Source organism: Coregonus lavaretus, assembly GCF_964263955.1.
Source record: "Coregonus lavaretus genome assembly, chromosome: 21".
NCBI classification, from domain to species: domain Eukaryota; kingdom Metazoa; phylum Chordata; class Actinopteri; order Salmoniformes; family Salmonidae; genus Coregonus; species Coregonus lavaretus.
Genome location: NC_140008.1, coordinates 25,777,671 through 25,791,584, shown reverse-complemented (window position 1 = coordinate 25,791,584; position 13,914 = coordinate 25,777,671). Strand labels below are relative to the sequence as shown.

General features: G+C 40.9%; 1 protein-coding gene across 1 annotated transcript; it reads right to left on the bottom strand.

Annotated features, from left to right (window-relative positions):
- Positions 1-8,897: 8,897 nt before the first annotated feature.
- LOC311149312 (cytochrome P450 2J2-like) lies at positions 8,898-13,328 on the bottom strand. Its single transcript, XM_084186452.1, has 9 exons — positions 12,947-13,328; positions 12,530-12,692; positions 12,000-12,149; positions 11,512-11,672; positions 11,090-11,266; positions 10,790-10,931; positions 10,468-10,655; positions 10,048-10,189; positions 8,898-9,500 (listed from the first exon to the last, which is right to left on the bottom strand). The coding sequence occupies exons 1-9, from the start codon at positions 13,127-13,129 to the stop codon at positions 9,325-9,327; spliced, it is 1,482 nt and encodes a 493-aa protein (XP_084042578.1). The 5' UTR covers positions 13,130-13,328; the 3' UTR covers positions 8,898-9,324.
- Positions 13,329-13,914: the final 586 nt, after the last annotated feature.

The following is a 13,914-nucleotide window of genomic DNA, read 5'->3' as shown; positions in this document are numbered from 1 at the left end:
TTGCCACATTTTTTGCAGTTTTACCTAAGTGCCTTATTCCAAACAGGATGCATGTTTTGTAATATTTTTATTCTGTACAGGCTTCCTACTTTTCAGTCTGTCATTTAGGTTAGTATTGTGGAGTAACTACAATGTTGTTGCTCCATCCTCAGTTATCTCCTATCACAGCCATTATACTCTGTAACTGTTTTAAAGTCACCATTGGCCTCATGGTGAAATCCTTGAGTGGTTTCCTTCCACTCTGGCAACTGAGTTAGGAAGGATGCCTGTGTCTTTGTAGTGACCATCCAAAGTGTAAATAATAACTTCACCATGCACAAAGGGATATTCATTGTCTTTTTTTTTTTTTTACCCATCTACCAATAGGTGCCCTTCTTTGTGAGGCATTGGAAAACCTCCATGGTCTTCGTGGTTGAATCGGTGTTTGAAATTCACTGCTCAACTGAGGGACTTTACAGATAATTGTATGTGTGGGGGACAGAGAGGAGGTAGTCATTCAAAAATCATGTTAAACACAGTGGGTTCATGCAACTTATTATGTGACTTGCTATGCAAATTTTTACTCCTGAACGTATTTGGGCTTTTCATAACAAAGGGGTAGAATACTTATTGACTCAAGACATTTCAGCTTATCATTTTTAAATATTTGTTAAAATTGTAAAAACATAATTTCACTTATGGGGTATTGTGTGTAGGCCAGTGACACAAAGTCTCAATTTAATCCATTTTAAATTCAGGCTGTAACACAACAAAATGTGGAAAAAGCTAATGGGTGTGAATACTTTCTGAAGGCACTGTATATTCTCTGAATGTCTTGTGTCTGGATGAGTAGTAGGGAATCAACAGTATAATAATCTATATAGCACTACTGTAATCATGGTTCAAACAGCTGTTTGGGATTTTAGAGCCGCTTTCACAGACCCAGATTATTATAGGTGGGCTATGAAATATTGAAATGTGGATGAACTCAACCAGAATTAAACCTTGTCCTGGATGTATTTATTCTGCATTTGTGATACCAGCTCCTAGATTAAATATTGTTCCTCTCTGATGAAGCAAAAACACAGTGACAACTTTTGCATTTCTTAAAAATGTGTTTGGGCATGTTGGCCCTCTGGGGTGCACTGGGATCTCTGAATGAAACATGAAAAGCTCTGTAAAATAGCTATCAATTGATTTTGATCACTTTCTACAATCCCTACTGGTTTGGATTCCTAGCCTTATAGTGAAGCTTACTGTAGCTCAAAGCTAGCAGTTAGCGAGACGTTGGATTTGCTGTTTCGGGGAAATGTGAAATTCCTGTATGTCATGTGCTGCTTCTTACATTATGTACACACACACACACTACAGCTAAAACGATGTGGTATCTAGACTCGTGCCTAGGTCAAATCAAATCAAATCACATTTTATTGGTCACATACACATATTTAGTAGATGTTATTGCGGGTGTAGCGAAATGCTTGTGTTCCTAGCTCCAACAATGCAGTAGTATCTAACAATTCACAACGATACACACAAATCTTAAAGTAAAATAATATATAAATAATAGAAATATATAAATATTAGGATGAGCAATGTCGGAGTGGCATTGACTAAAATACAGTATATACATATGAAATGAGTAAGACAGTATGCAAACATTAACGTGACTAGTAATAATGGAACAAAGTGACCAGTGATTCCATGTCTATGGACATAGGGCAGCAGCCTCTAAGGTGCAGGGTTGAGTAACTGGGTGGTAGCCGGCTAGTGATGGCTATTTAGATTGTTCTCTTTTGCATTGGATGGTACTTGTACACCTACTGATTCACATATACAATGCCATGTATACAGAGATCAGCGCAGCACTAGGCAATGAGATTGGAACAAAGCTGTTCAGATAGTACTTATTGATTGTGTTAGTGGAAAAATAAGGAAGTGTGAATTATGAAATTATTATATGAAATTATTATGAAAAATAAGCCTTTGGTTTTCATGTACTGTAAAGAATAAACTTGTAAATGTATTTTTCTAAGTGTTGTTGAATTAGTGTTATGGGGTGAGAAACCTGTGGCATCCTCAGTGGCCACAAGTGGGTGCTAGGTCCATATTTAGATTTTTACTCACTTTCTAATCAAAACAAAAAAAGTGACCCTCCATAACACAACACATGTCAGCATTGCTCACATTTCTTGTGATCAACATTTATTTTGTTTTTAAGTGCACAAACCAAAAAAATCAGAAAAGCAAACTTACTTGCCTAACTCAGGCTACGCTTTCAGTTAGTATTACATTGACACTCAGATACTGTACAGGCTTAGGCTACATTTAAAGCTAGAATCCTTAGTTGCTACATCCATTTTGGGATGTATAAATTAATGATATACCCATTGATTCTTGAAGAATATAACTTATAAATGACTCATGAGTTTAGTTCAACTGTAGTACCCCACGAGAACACAAAATATACGCTTGTTTTACTCCAATGTTTGTAAACAATGTAAATGTAAACGAACACTGTATAACCTCAAAACATGATTAAACTATAATTGTGATATCATGGATGGTCAGTCCTTGCATCCACAGCTCTGTCTTTGAATTTGAGAGTGGTTACATTTCTCCAGCCCCATCCCTCAGCTTTATACCAAAACCAAGGCGGGGTGGCTGCTTTGTTATTGTTTCCATTTAGGATTCTAGCTTTAAACTCTATATAGAAATGTTAATGTAGAGATTGCTTACGTTGCAGTTGGAAGCTAACCCTCTCTGTTTACATTCCTTACTCCTTTCACTACCTACATACAGTATGTTCAATAGAAACTGATGCTATTTTAACCGCTTTATGTAATCTCAGTTCATTGAACAGACTTGAATCACCATCATTAGCCTTGTTGATCAGCACGAGCTCTGGTCTTGTTGATCAGCACGAGCTCTGGCCCAAAGGTAAATGTGGTAGAGGTGACACCAGATGTATCTGGGGGTGTTTAATGGTCCTGAAATACTACTCTACCTATCAAGGCTTGGCACTTTAGAGTGAGGTTTAGGATGAAGTTAGGATAGGATAAATTGATGGTTAGGACCAGCATAGACTAGGGGATAGATTAAATCAGATTGACATCCAAATAGCGTTGTTTTGACGTTGTCGGAGGTGAAACTGTGTTAGAGCTGTCAAATCCACAAGCGGCTCATTGCTTTACCTTATCGTGGACGCTGCCATTGGATGCAACAAAACCACACCTGACTATAATCCGACAAATCCCATGCAGCCGCATTAGAAATTCATGCAGCCGCGTTACAAGTTAAAACACTTGAATTAGACTGATACACATAAAGAAATCCCCCCCCCCCCCTCCAAATTAACATGAAAACATGCATTAGCTTAACATATTGTAAATGGTTTGACATTATTTCTAACATCGATAGAGCCTACACTTTCTAGTTCCATTTTGAACTTCTAACAAAATTATCCTCTTTCCCATGATGGTCATGACTTTCTTACACAAGGGGAGGTTAACTTGGCCCCAGACAATCGATCTGAGATCAACTTAAATTTCAGTTGAGGGATATTTTTTTTGCTTTAACCCCTGGCTCCAAGTGATCTTAATTTTGGAAATCTGTTGCCAAATATTCCCACGCATAATGAAGAGACACATGATCGTATACAAATGTGAGCAAGGTTTGAAATTATTATGTTTTAGTCAAACATTATACTGTATTTGTTTGGGATTCTTGCGGTCAATTTGCATCCTACAAATTATTTATAATTATGTTCTGTCCCCCCGACCATCCGCTAAAGAAGAAATTGGCTCACGGCTTAATCTAGTTAATGATTCCTGGTGTAGGGCATGTTGGGTCTGTCAGACATGTTGGGCTGGCGGGACTGTCCTATCTCTCTGTCTATCTCAGCCTGGACCTTCTCTCTAATGGAGAGTGTATTGATCAATCAATCAATTAAATCAAGACTGACTGATCAATCTCAGCCTAAACCTTTTCTGAGAGGGACAAGTTTGACATTGACTGAAAATCCAGTAAGAGTTCAGGTAGGCCTCCATGCTACAGCAAACCAAAGTAGGAGGGGTGCTCGACAACAATGAAAAAATACCACAAAAGGGCTTACCAAGAAAAACATCCAAAAAATGACTAATTCATGGCAGACAGGAGTTGGAGCACTCTGTTACTGAAAATCAAGTAACATTCTGTACAAAATGTTTCTTTGATCCAAAGAGGTCACTGTCTCACCCTGTATGTGCTGGTGTTTGATGAGGAAGACCAGGGCCAAGCAGGGTGGTGGAGATGATCTTAGTGCCGGCCAGGAACAGGTCCAGAGAACACAACACCAGGTTGGCCTCCTGGAAACCATCGCCTTGGAGTGCTTGTGCTTACAGTGGAGGACCAGGGAGGAAGGAGGCAGCCATTACATTCAGAACAAAATGTATAATAGTATTGAATCACCAAGGGTGTATGCATCCACTTCAGGACTAACTGCTTTACTACCAGTCAAAATGGTCAGCCCTCTAGTTTGTGTTCGGAACCACAGTGCTTCTGTCAATTTTACCGTAGCCAAACAGTAACTCTACATTAAGAGGGTGGGCGAGCTGCTTACGTTTCACCATCAGTGAGGAAGGCGTCTATGTAGTCTCTGGGGTTGATGGTGTCTAGGTGCTGCCTATATCTCTCCACATCCTCCCTGATAAATTCATCCAGGGCCTTGTAGTAGCTGAACATGGTGTTGTGGGACCTGGGAGATGCTCCATCAGCGCGGGGAACGCCTCGTACATCTACAGTATTCAGAGGGAACACGTCATGATCTGTAAGTCATGGTGGTACTATATGTGTAAATAACAGGGTTGGGGACAGTTCAATTTCAATTCAGGGGATGAATTATTAAACTATTGAATGTAAATTCCTGAACTGGAAATGGCCCATTTATGGTTTAAGGTGAACTTTACTGATTTCATGAAACGGGAGGAAGAGCAGGATGTTGGAGGAAAAAACAGAACTCACCACCTTGTGTCTGCAACGTTACCAACTGCTCTAAGAAAGCTAGCTCCCTTGGGGAGTTGTAATCATGCTTATAAACTGGGTGGATCAAACCCTGAATGCTGATTGGCTGAAAGCCGTGGTATATCAGACTGTCTACCACATGTATGAAAAAACATTACTTTTTACTGTTCTGATTACGTTGGTAACCCGTTCATAATAGCAATAAGGCACCTCGGGGGTTTGTGGTATATTGCCAATATCCCACGGCTAAGGGCCGTTGCGTCGTGCCTAAGAACAGCCCTTAGCCGTGGTATATTGGCCATATACCACAACCCCTCAGGCCTTATTGCTTAACTATACAACGGGTGGGTCTAATCCTGAATACTGATTGGTTAAAACCGCATTCCAGCCGGTGTCTATTCCACAAGTTACCACCGGCTAAATCTATGACGTTAAAATGTCTATTTACTCTGTTCCATCTGACTGCACAATCCACTGTCTCATCAGCCCAGCCAAGCAATTTATAAACCTTATCTCACATTTCTTTAAGACTAGCATTTACTTTTCAACAGCAGAGATTTATATAAACCTTGCTGTCTGTCTCTCCGAACATTTGCAACATTGTTTCAATATTCAAATTCGATCTCCAGCTGTCCCATAGTAATGAACGTGTCAGGAGTCGGGACGACATGGACAAACAGGCAACTTTTCTCAGCCAGTCGAAATCATGAATTAGCTGGCATAATTTTTATGTACAAAGAAATGTCAATTGAAAAATTGTAAAACTAAACGAAGTGCAGCTAATTTGCAGTCTTTCCAGCTTCAGTTTGAGTGATTGTGTTTGCTGTGTTGTTAAAACCATCTGCTTTGGTTTAGAGACAAGTATCATGAAACCTATAACACAATAAATTAATTTGACTTTGTGAAAATCCTTTTTTGGACCTAATTTGCTTACCGCTTTTTCCATGTGGTTTCTTCCTTCAGACTCCATGAAAGGATGACCTCTTCCTACAGTGCCTTCAGAAATTATTCACACCCCTTGACTTATTCCACATTTTGCTGTGTTAAAAAGTGGGATTAAAATGGAAATACTCTGTACTGTCAAAGTGGAACAAAAAGTTTAACATTTTAATAAAAAATTATGGAAAATAAAACACGAATATATCTTGATTAGATAAGTATTAAACCCCCTGAGTCAATACATGTTAAAATCACATTTGGCAGCGATTACAGCTGTGAGTCTTTCTGGGTAAGACTCTAAGAGCTTTGTACACCTGGAATATACAATATGCCCATTATTCTTTAAAGAATTGTGCAAGCTCTGTCAAGTTGGTTGTTGATCATTGCTAGACAGCCATTTTCAAATCTTGCCATAGATTTTCAAGCCGATTTAAGTCAAAACTGTAACTAGGCCACTCAGGAACATTCAGTGTCGTCTTGGTAAGCAACTCCAGTGTATATTTCCAGTGTATATATATCTTGTGTTTTAGGTAATTGTCCTGCTGAAAGGTGAATTTGTCTCCCACACTCTAAAAAGAAAAGGTTCCTGGAGTGTCCTTTAGGGGTTCTTCAAATTGAAACTGTGGGGGAATCCCTATAAATTCTTCGAATAACCTTTTAAAAGGGTTCTTCAAATAACCACTTTTCATGGATCCTCGAAGAACCTTTTGAAGAGCCTTTTGGGGTGAATTGTTGAACTACTTATTAATAACAATTGCACAATATTTTAGTTGTCAGTGTTTATTATGATTTTAGTGGCAAAGCAGAATAAAACATCAAAATATGAGGTAAAATCCCAGCAGAGCCCCAAGTCCAATGGGTATATCCTCTGGCGTGTTGATGTTGATGTTCTCCGTATCCATAGCCAGAATGATTTTGCAGTGCGTGGGGATCGAACTGGTTTCTGTGAATCCCAAAAAATAGTAATTATACAGATGATTAACAAAACATGCACACGACAGTATTCATACCTTGGTTTTTGTGGTACATGTGAATGTTTTTCATACACATACCTTGTCCATAATGTAGAGGCCTATGGGATATTCATTGAAGAGGTAAGGGAGGAGGATGGTAAATAACATACCAATACCAATTGGCATACCTTTGTATGCCTCCTCATCTGTATACCTGCAGACACAGACACAAAAGTGAGCAGTTCAGTCATCTGCACCAAATACAGATAGCCTTCAACATATTCTTATAGCCTACATATTATTACCTCTTTGTTGATTGATATCCATTGAATTGTGTCCATTTTCTGTTTTAGAAAGATTTGCACAAATATAAAAAGATAGATGGGATCATCATCAAACAATATCAATTTAGATCATACAAGGGACAAACCTTACCTTAATTTGAGGAGATCTCTAAATATTTCAGTTAAGTTCCTGCACGTGCTGTCCTTTCAAATTCTAATCCAAATGTTTCAGTTGGGAAGTTAGGTTCCTGCAAGAACCCCCACCAACTAAGGAGGTTCCTTGATTAACCCCACCTCCTATGGGGTTCTTGGAAGAACCTTTTCGGGGCAATTTTCAGTGCCAAGAACCCTAGGTTCTTTGAAGAACTTTAAGGATCTTAGAAGAACCCTTGTGGAACCCCTAATTTTTAGAGTGCAGTGTCTGTTTGAAAGCAGACTGAACCAAGTTTTCCTCTAGGATTTTGCCTATGCTTAGCTCTATTCCATTTATTTGTATCCTAAAAAAACTCTGTAGTCCTTGCCGATGACAAGCATACCCATAACATGATGCAGCCACCACCATGCTTGAAAATCTGAAGAGTGGTACTCTGTGATGTGTTGTGTTGGATTTGCCCCAAACAGAACGCTTTGTTTTCAGGACAAAAAGTTAATTTCTTTGCCACGTTTTTTGCAATATTACTTTAGTGCCTTATTGCAAACAGGATGCATGTTTTGGAATATTTGTATTATGTACAGGCTTCCTTCTTTTCACTCTGTAATTTATATTAGTATTGTGGAGTAACTCAGTTTTCTCCTATCACAGCCATTAAACTCTGTTACTATTTTAAAATCACCATTGGCCTCATGGTTTCCTTTCTCTCTGGCAACTGAAGGGTGCCTGTATCTTTGTAGTGATGGGGTGTATTGATACCCCATCCAAAGTGTAATTAATAACTTCACCATGCTCAAAGGGATATTCAATGTTTTTAATTTACATTTTTAACAATCTACCAGTAGGTGCCCTTCTTTGCGAACCATTGGGAAACATCCCTGGTCTTTGTGGTTGAATCTGTGGTTGAAATTCACTGCTCGACTGAGGGACCTTACAGATAATTGTATGTGTGGGGTAAAGTGATGGGGTAGTCATTAAAAAAATTATGTTAAACACTACTATTGCATACAGAGTGAGTCCATGCAACTTATTATGTGACTTGTTAAGCAAATGTTTACTCCTAAACTTATTTATGATTGCCATAACAAAAGGGATGATTACTTATTGATTCAAGACATTTCAGCTTTTCATTTGTAATTTATTTGTAAATGTTGGTTCCTGCATTTGACTGATGAGGCTTCTTCTCTCAAAGCTGAGACCTTGAAACTGAGATACTCCTTTTGGATCCCAGAACAATGTTCTGGTCGTACTGCCAATTGCTCTGAGAAGGAGGTCACAGTCACCTACACGTACCATTTCTAAAAACATAGTTCCACTTTGACATTATGGGGTATTGTGTGTAGATCAGTGACACAAAATCTCAATTGAATCTAATTTAAATTCAGGCTGTAACACAACAAAACGTGGAAAAAGTCAAGGGGTGTAAATACTTTCTGAAGGCAATGTAAATATTTGGTCACATTATTCATTTTGTGTATGGTTTCCTAGAAACATGGGGTGGTTCCACTAACCCTTTGGCACAACTTACCCCACTCTGCCTACTAACCATAACTAAACACAGGTCACTGCTTTCAAATCAACCAGAAGTCATTCACCTTTGCATATCTTTAATGGATACAAAGTACACAGTTGTATGACAGGGAAATCAATAGTCTATTCAAAAGTGTAAAAAGAAGGAAAAAGAAATACAAACACTATGTTCAGTATGTATATTGAGAGAATATATAATTGGACCTGGAAAACGTGTAATTTTAGTAAATCTGCATTAGCAAGTTGCTTTTAGTTCAATATTGAGTGCTCTGTAAATTGCAGTTACCTGTAGTTGACTCAATAAAATACACAGTACAAAAAATATATGATTTAGTAAGGATATCATGTAGTCTATGCCTCTCTGTCCAGTGAATCTCAACAATAACAGCTGTTTCCTGCTTCTTCCAGCCAGCCATTGTTTGTAGACACCATGTGGTGCTCTATGTTTTGATCAGAGTGAGGGGAAGTGGTCAGTGAGAGGAGGTGGTCACCGCGGCAGGGCTCGGACCAGGAACTCTGCTGGGGAGTGAGTGAACCCCAGGACCCCCTCCAAACTGGGCATGGCTCCAGGGACTGGAGACAAGGAGAAACACTGGAGCAAGGAGGAGAAGAACAGGAACAGCTCCATACGAGCCAGATGCTCCCCCACACACGCACGCTTACCTGAAGAGACACACACACATTTAATCTGAGGAGACACACACGCTTACATGAGGGAGATATGTGACTGACTGGGATTGAATCCGGATCATTTGTTAAAAGCTCAGGGGCGGCAGATATCCTAGTGGTTGAAGATGCAAGCCAGCAACCGAAGGGTTCAACTGAACAAAATCTGTTAGGAAGTGAGCTGGCAAAAGGAGAGTTGCTGGTATCAAATCCTAGATGATATTGCCTACTCTTGTGCCCTTGAGCAATGCACTTAACCCCCCAAAACAACTGCTCCCTGGGCACCCAGTGTGGCAGCCCCCCGCACCTCTCCAAAAACCTGTATACGTGTGTCTTTCAGACGGGTTGGGTTAAAAGCGTATGTCAAATTTCAGTTGGACCTTCTGTGCAATTGACCAATAAAGGGATCTTAATGTTAAGTTTTCGGTCACAGGCAAGGTTACTCATCACACAAGTTTATAATGAAAACATGAAAACACAACCAACAGAGATCATAACCTGAGCAACAAATAATACATGTTGGATGGATAGTCTGTTGGATCACCTGCTGAGAAAGGCAGGAAGGCGTCTCTCCTTCTGAACTGTCCGTCAGAATCCAAGAAGTGCTCTGGGTTGAAAGTGTATGGAGTTTCCCACTCGTCTTTGTCAAACAGCACCGAAGACAGGCTGGTGTTGATGGCCGTCCCCTGAATAGCACAGAGAAACTGTAACTCACAGACTGCCCACCTGCTCAACAATGTGCAGAGCAGGACTATAGCCTATAACCATATGGCTGCTACAACTGATTAAGTTGGTAGATGAATGACTAACTGTACAAATCATCCATGGATTTTGGTAGCTATTGTTTTTATTCTGCTAGCCTTGAGAGCTGAATGTCACAAAAGTTCAGGGACAACAAGTATCATTCACTTGATACATGGAGGGACTCAGGAGTGTTGTTAATGCTGTATCTAATTTTTCTTACCTTGGGTATGAAATATCCCCCCAGTATTGTGTCTTTGTTGGCCATCTTGGGGAAACCCAGCGGCAAAACGTTTCCTATCCTCTGTGTCTCATGGATGACAGCGTCAGTGAAGGGCATGTTGGGTCTGTCAGACATGTTGGGCTGGCGGGACTGTCCTATCACTCTGTCTATCTCAGCCTGGACCTTCTCTGGAGGGATGAAGGAGATGGGATCAATCAATCAATAGATCAATCAATCAATAGAGCAACCAATCAATATATCAATCAATCAATATATCAATCGATCAATCAATCACAGGGGTGCTGTAGAAGAGTCGACTCACCCTGTATCTCTGGGTAGTTCATCATGTAGACCAGGGCCCAGCGTAAGGTGGTGGCAGCGGACTCCATGCCAGCCTCGATCAGGTCCAGAGTACACACCACCAGAGTGTCTGTGTTAAAGCCAGCTTTAGGGTCCTCCTTCCTCTGAGGACGTTAAAGGAGAAGGTGGATTGGAATGTGGCAAAAGAAAAGAAAACATGACTGGACATGAAATGTCTATCTGGTGGAGGTGGTTCGCTACATTCACATGATGTGTGTTTTTGACCTTTGTCCTAGTGTTGGCTACTGTTCTGGTACCATACCTTCTCAATCTCTGTGAGGTACGTGTCTATGTAGTCCCGGGGGTCCTCTGGGTCCCAGTCCTCCTGGTGCTTCTCTATCTCTGCCTGCAGGAAGTCTGTGATCTGGTGGTAGTTGGAGTGGATGGTCTGGTGGGGACCAGGCAGGTACTTCAGGATGTGTGGGAAGGCATCATACAGCTGGGACAGGGAGGGACACAGTTACACACACAGATCAGACTACAGGAGAACAGTTATGTTGATTTTCCTGTTTATATGTGCACAATAGTTTTTATGATAAAAGGATAGGATTTTTCAGGTAATTCACCAAAATAGTTTTGTGATGGACAAGGACATGAGCTATGACCACTGAGAGCTAGGCTCTAGGTTAAACATCTCATCTGAAGGAGTTAAGACCAGTAACCAGCCAACAACTTGACACCAACCTGAGCCCGAGCAGAGCCGGATAGTATCACAGCCTCGTTGTCCAAGCGTAGGAGCTTCTGGAAGTTTTCATCGCTGTACTCGAAGCGATGGCCGAACACCACAAAAGAGATAATGTTCCCCACCGCGTTGTTCAGAATGTAATGGGGGTTGAACCCTCCTCCTGACAGTAACATAGACATCATACTGGCTATGCAAAGCTTCCAGTCTGGATTCTCTCGTCAACTGTTGTCCTGCATGTGTCTTTATTATTGTATTATTAGAAAGTGAAGTATAAGCGGACCAAAGGCACATGAAGGTTACACTTATTCTATAGGGGACACAGTTTACATTATATATTGATAGAGTGTGCAAGTATCAAGTGTGTTCTCACAACGTTACGACAGGAATGTGTACAGTACATGTCTTGTGGTTATGTCTACAGTGCAGTGTTGTTATTTCTATAAAATAAAAAGCAGTAATCCTAACCCTAAAAGTACTGTATATATACCCTGCTCTTCTCTGAAGGCCTCACACAGGAAGTTGCTCTCCAGCTGGATGTAGTGCTCCAGTCCCTTCTTCCCTTCTCCGAAGTATCGCAGGTGGGTGTGGGCAAACTTTCTCTGGGTCTTCCACATGTGACCGTTGCTTAGAGCGATACCTGAGGCAAGAGGAGAGGTAGAGATTAAGAATCAGGTATTGGGTGGATCTCAATAGTCTAAAATGGTCTTCCTCTCCTTGTCTCCTTTCCCCCATCTGCAGTGATAGGTGCATTTGGCAGGTGGAACATTAATTCCTGGTATGCATCCTTTTTCAGCTATTTCAGATGAAGGAGGGGAAGCGAAGTAGACAAGCTTCTTTAGATTATTGACAATATATACATAATGCAGAATTTTTATATCGAACATGTTTACCCTCTCCAAAAAAGACACAGGAGTACTTTCTAGTGCCCACATTATTTCTCACTGGAGCCCGGCCTGGTCAGAAGTGGTGCACTATATAGGGCATAGAGTGCCATTTGGGCCCTAGCCACGGACTCACCAAGGCCTTTGAAGGTGACATGAAACAGAGGGATGATGGGCCGGTCAAAGAAACTGTCCAGTTGGTTGACCAAAGCTTCCTTCACCATCTTATACCCTGAGATAAACACTACCCTGTCACTGCCTCGACGCAGGCTGAACACTGGACCATAGTCCTCAGCCATCTGCAGGGAAGGAAGGAATGGTGGTGACACATTTATTACATTTTTATAAAATATTTAACCTTTATTTAGAGAATCCCAATTGAGACCACAGTTTATTTTTCAATGGTGACCTGTATAAAAAACGCCACATGCAAGTCAAATCTGTGTCAAGGATTTCACTGAACTAGTAAAGAAATAGTAATAGTAACAGAAGTCATTAGTAATAAAATATTACTGATTAACATTAGCAATGATTATATGAGTGTTTATCTGACCTTGTCAATGGTCTTGAAGTCGAGCCCTGTGAAGACATTTCCCAGGAAAGGTACAGACCAGGGTCCAGGGGGGAAGTTAGGTGGAGTTCTGTTTCTGACAATGTCCACCACCAAGAGAAACACGAAGATAAACACCAGCCAGCCCTTCACATCGAAACAGTCCAATACCGCCTGCAGAACCATGGTGAGAACATCTGTTTTTGCAGACCCTAAGACAGGTTGAACACTCTCTGTGATACTCTCTCTCTCTCTCTCTCTCTCTCTCTCTCTCTCTCTCTCTCTCTCTCTCTCTCTCTCTCTCTCTCTCTCTCTCTCTTTCTCTCTCTCTGAAGCCCTCCTCTTTCTGTTTCTCTTACTTTTAGCAGCCTCTCCACTGCCAAGCCTATCGTTAGCAGTGGTTACTATAAGAGGATGAAAACGAGGCTGCTCGACCATTAACTTGTGGTCTCAGGAGGAGAGTTGTTATGTAATGGGGGCCTTTCAGAGTTTCTGAGAAAAACAAAGGAATTCCAGACATGCAGGAGAGGGAGCATGAACTTCCTCCCTAACATGCACTTTTGTTAACTTTTTCAGAAGCTTTAAAACTAGCAGTGATCATGTTAGAAGTAGGCTTTCTACAGAATAAACCAACAGACCACTTTCACAACAATAACATTCTCAGTAACAGTCGCATATTTTTTGTTGTTGTTGCTATTACTGTGGTATGTTGGTGTTTATCTACCTTAGTTTAATACACTGAGTGTAAGTTGCTCTGAATAAGAGTGTCTGCTGAGGGCCTCCCGAGTGGCGCAGTGGTCTAAGGCACTGCATCGCAACAGACCCGGGTTCGATCCTGGGCTGTATCACAACCGGCCGTGATTGAGAGTCCGGGTTAAGCGGGCGGGTGTTAAGAAGCGCGGTTTGGCGGGTCATATTTTGGAGGATGCATGACTCGACCTTCGCCTTCCGAGCCCGTTGGGGAGTTGCAT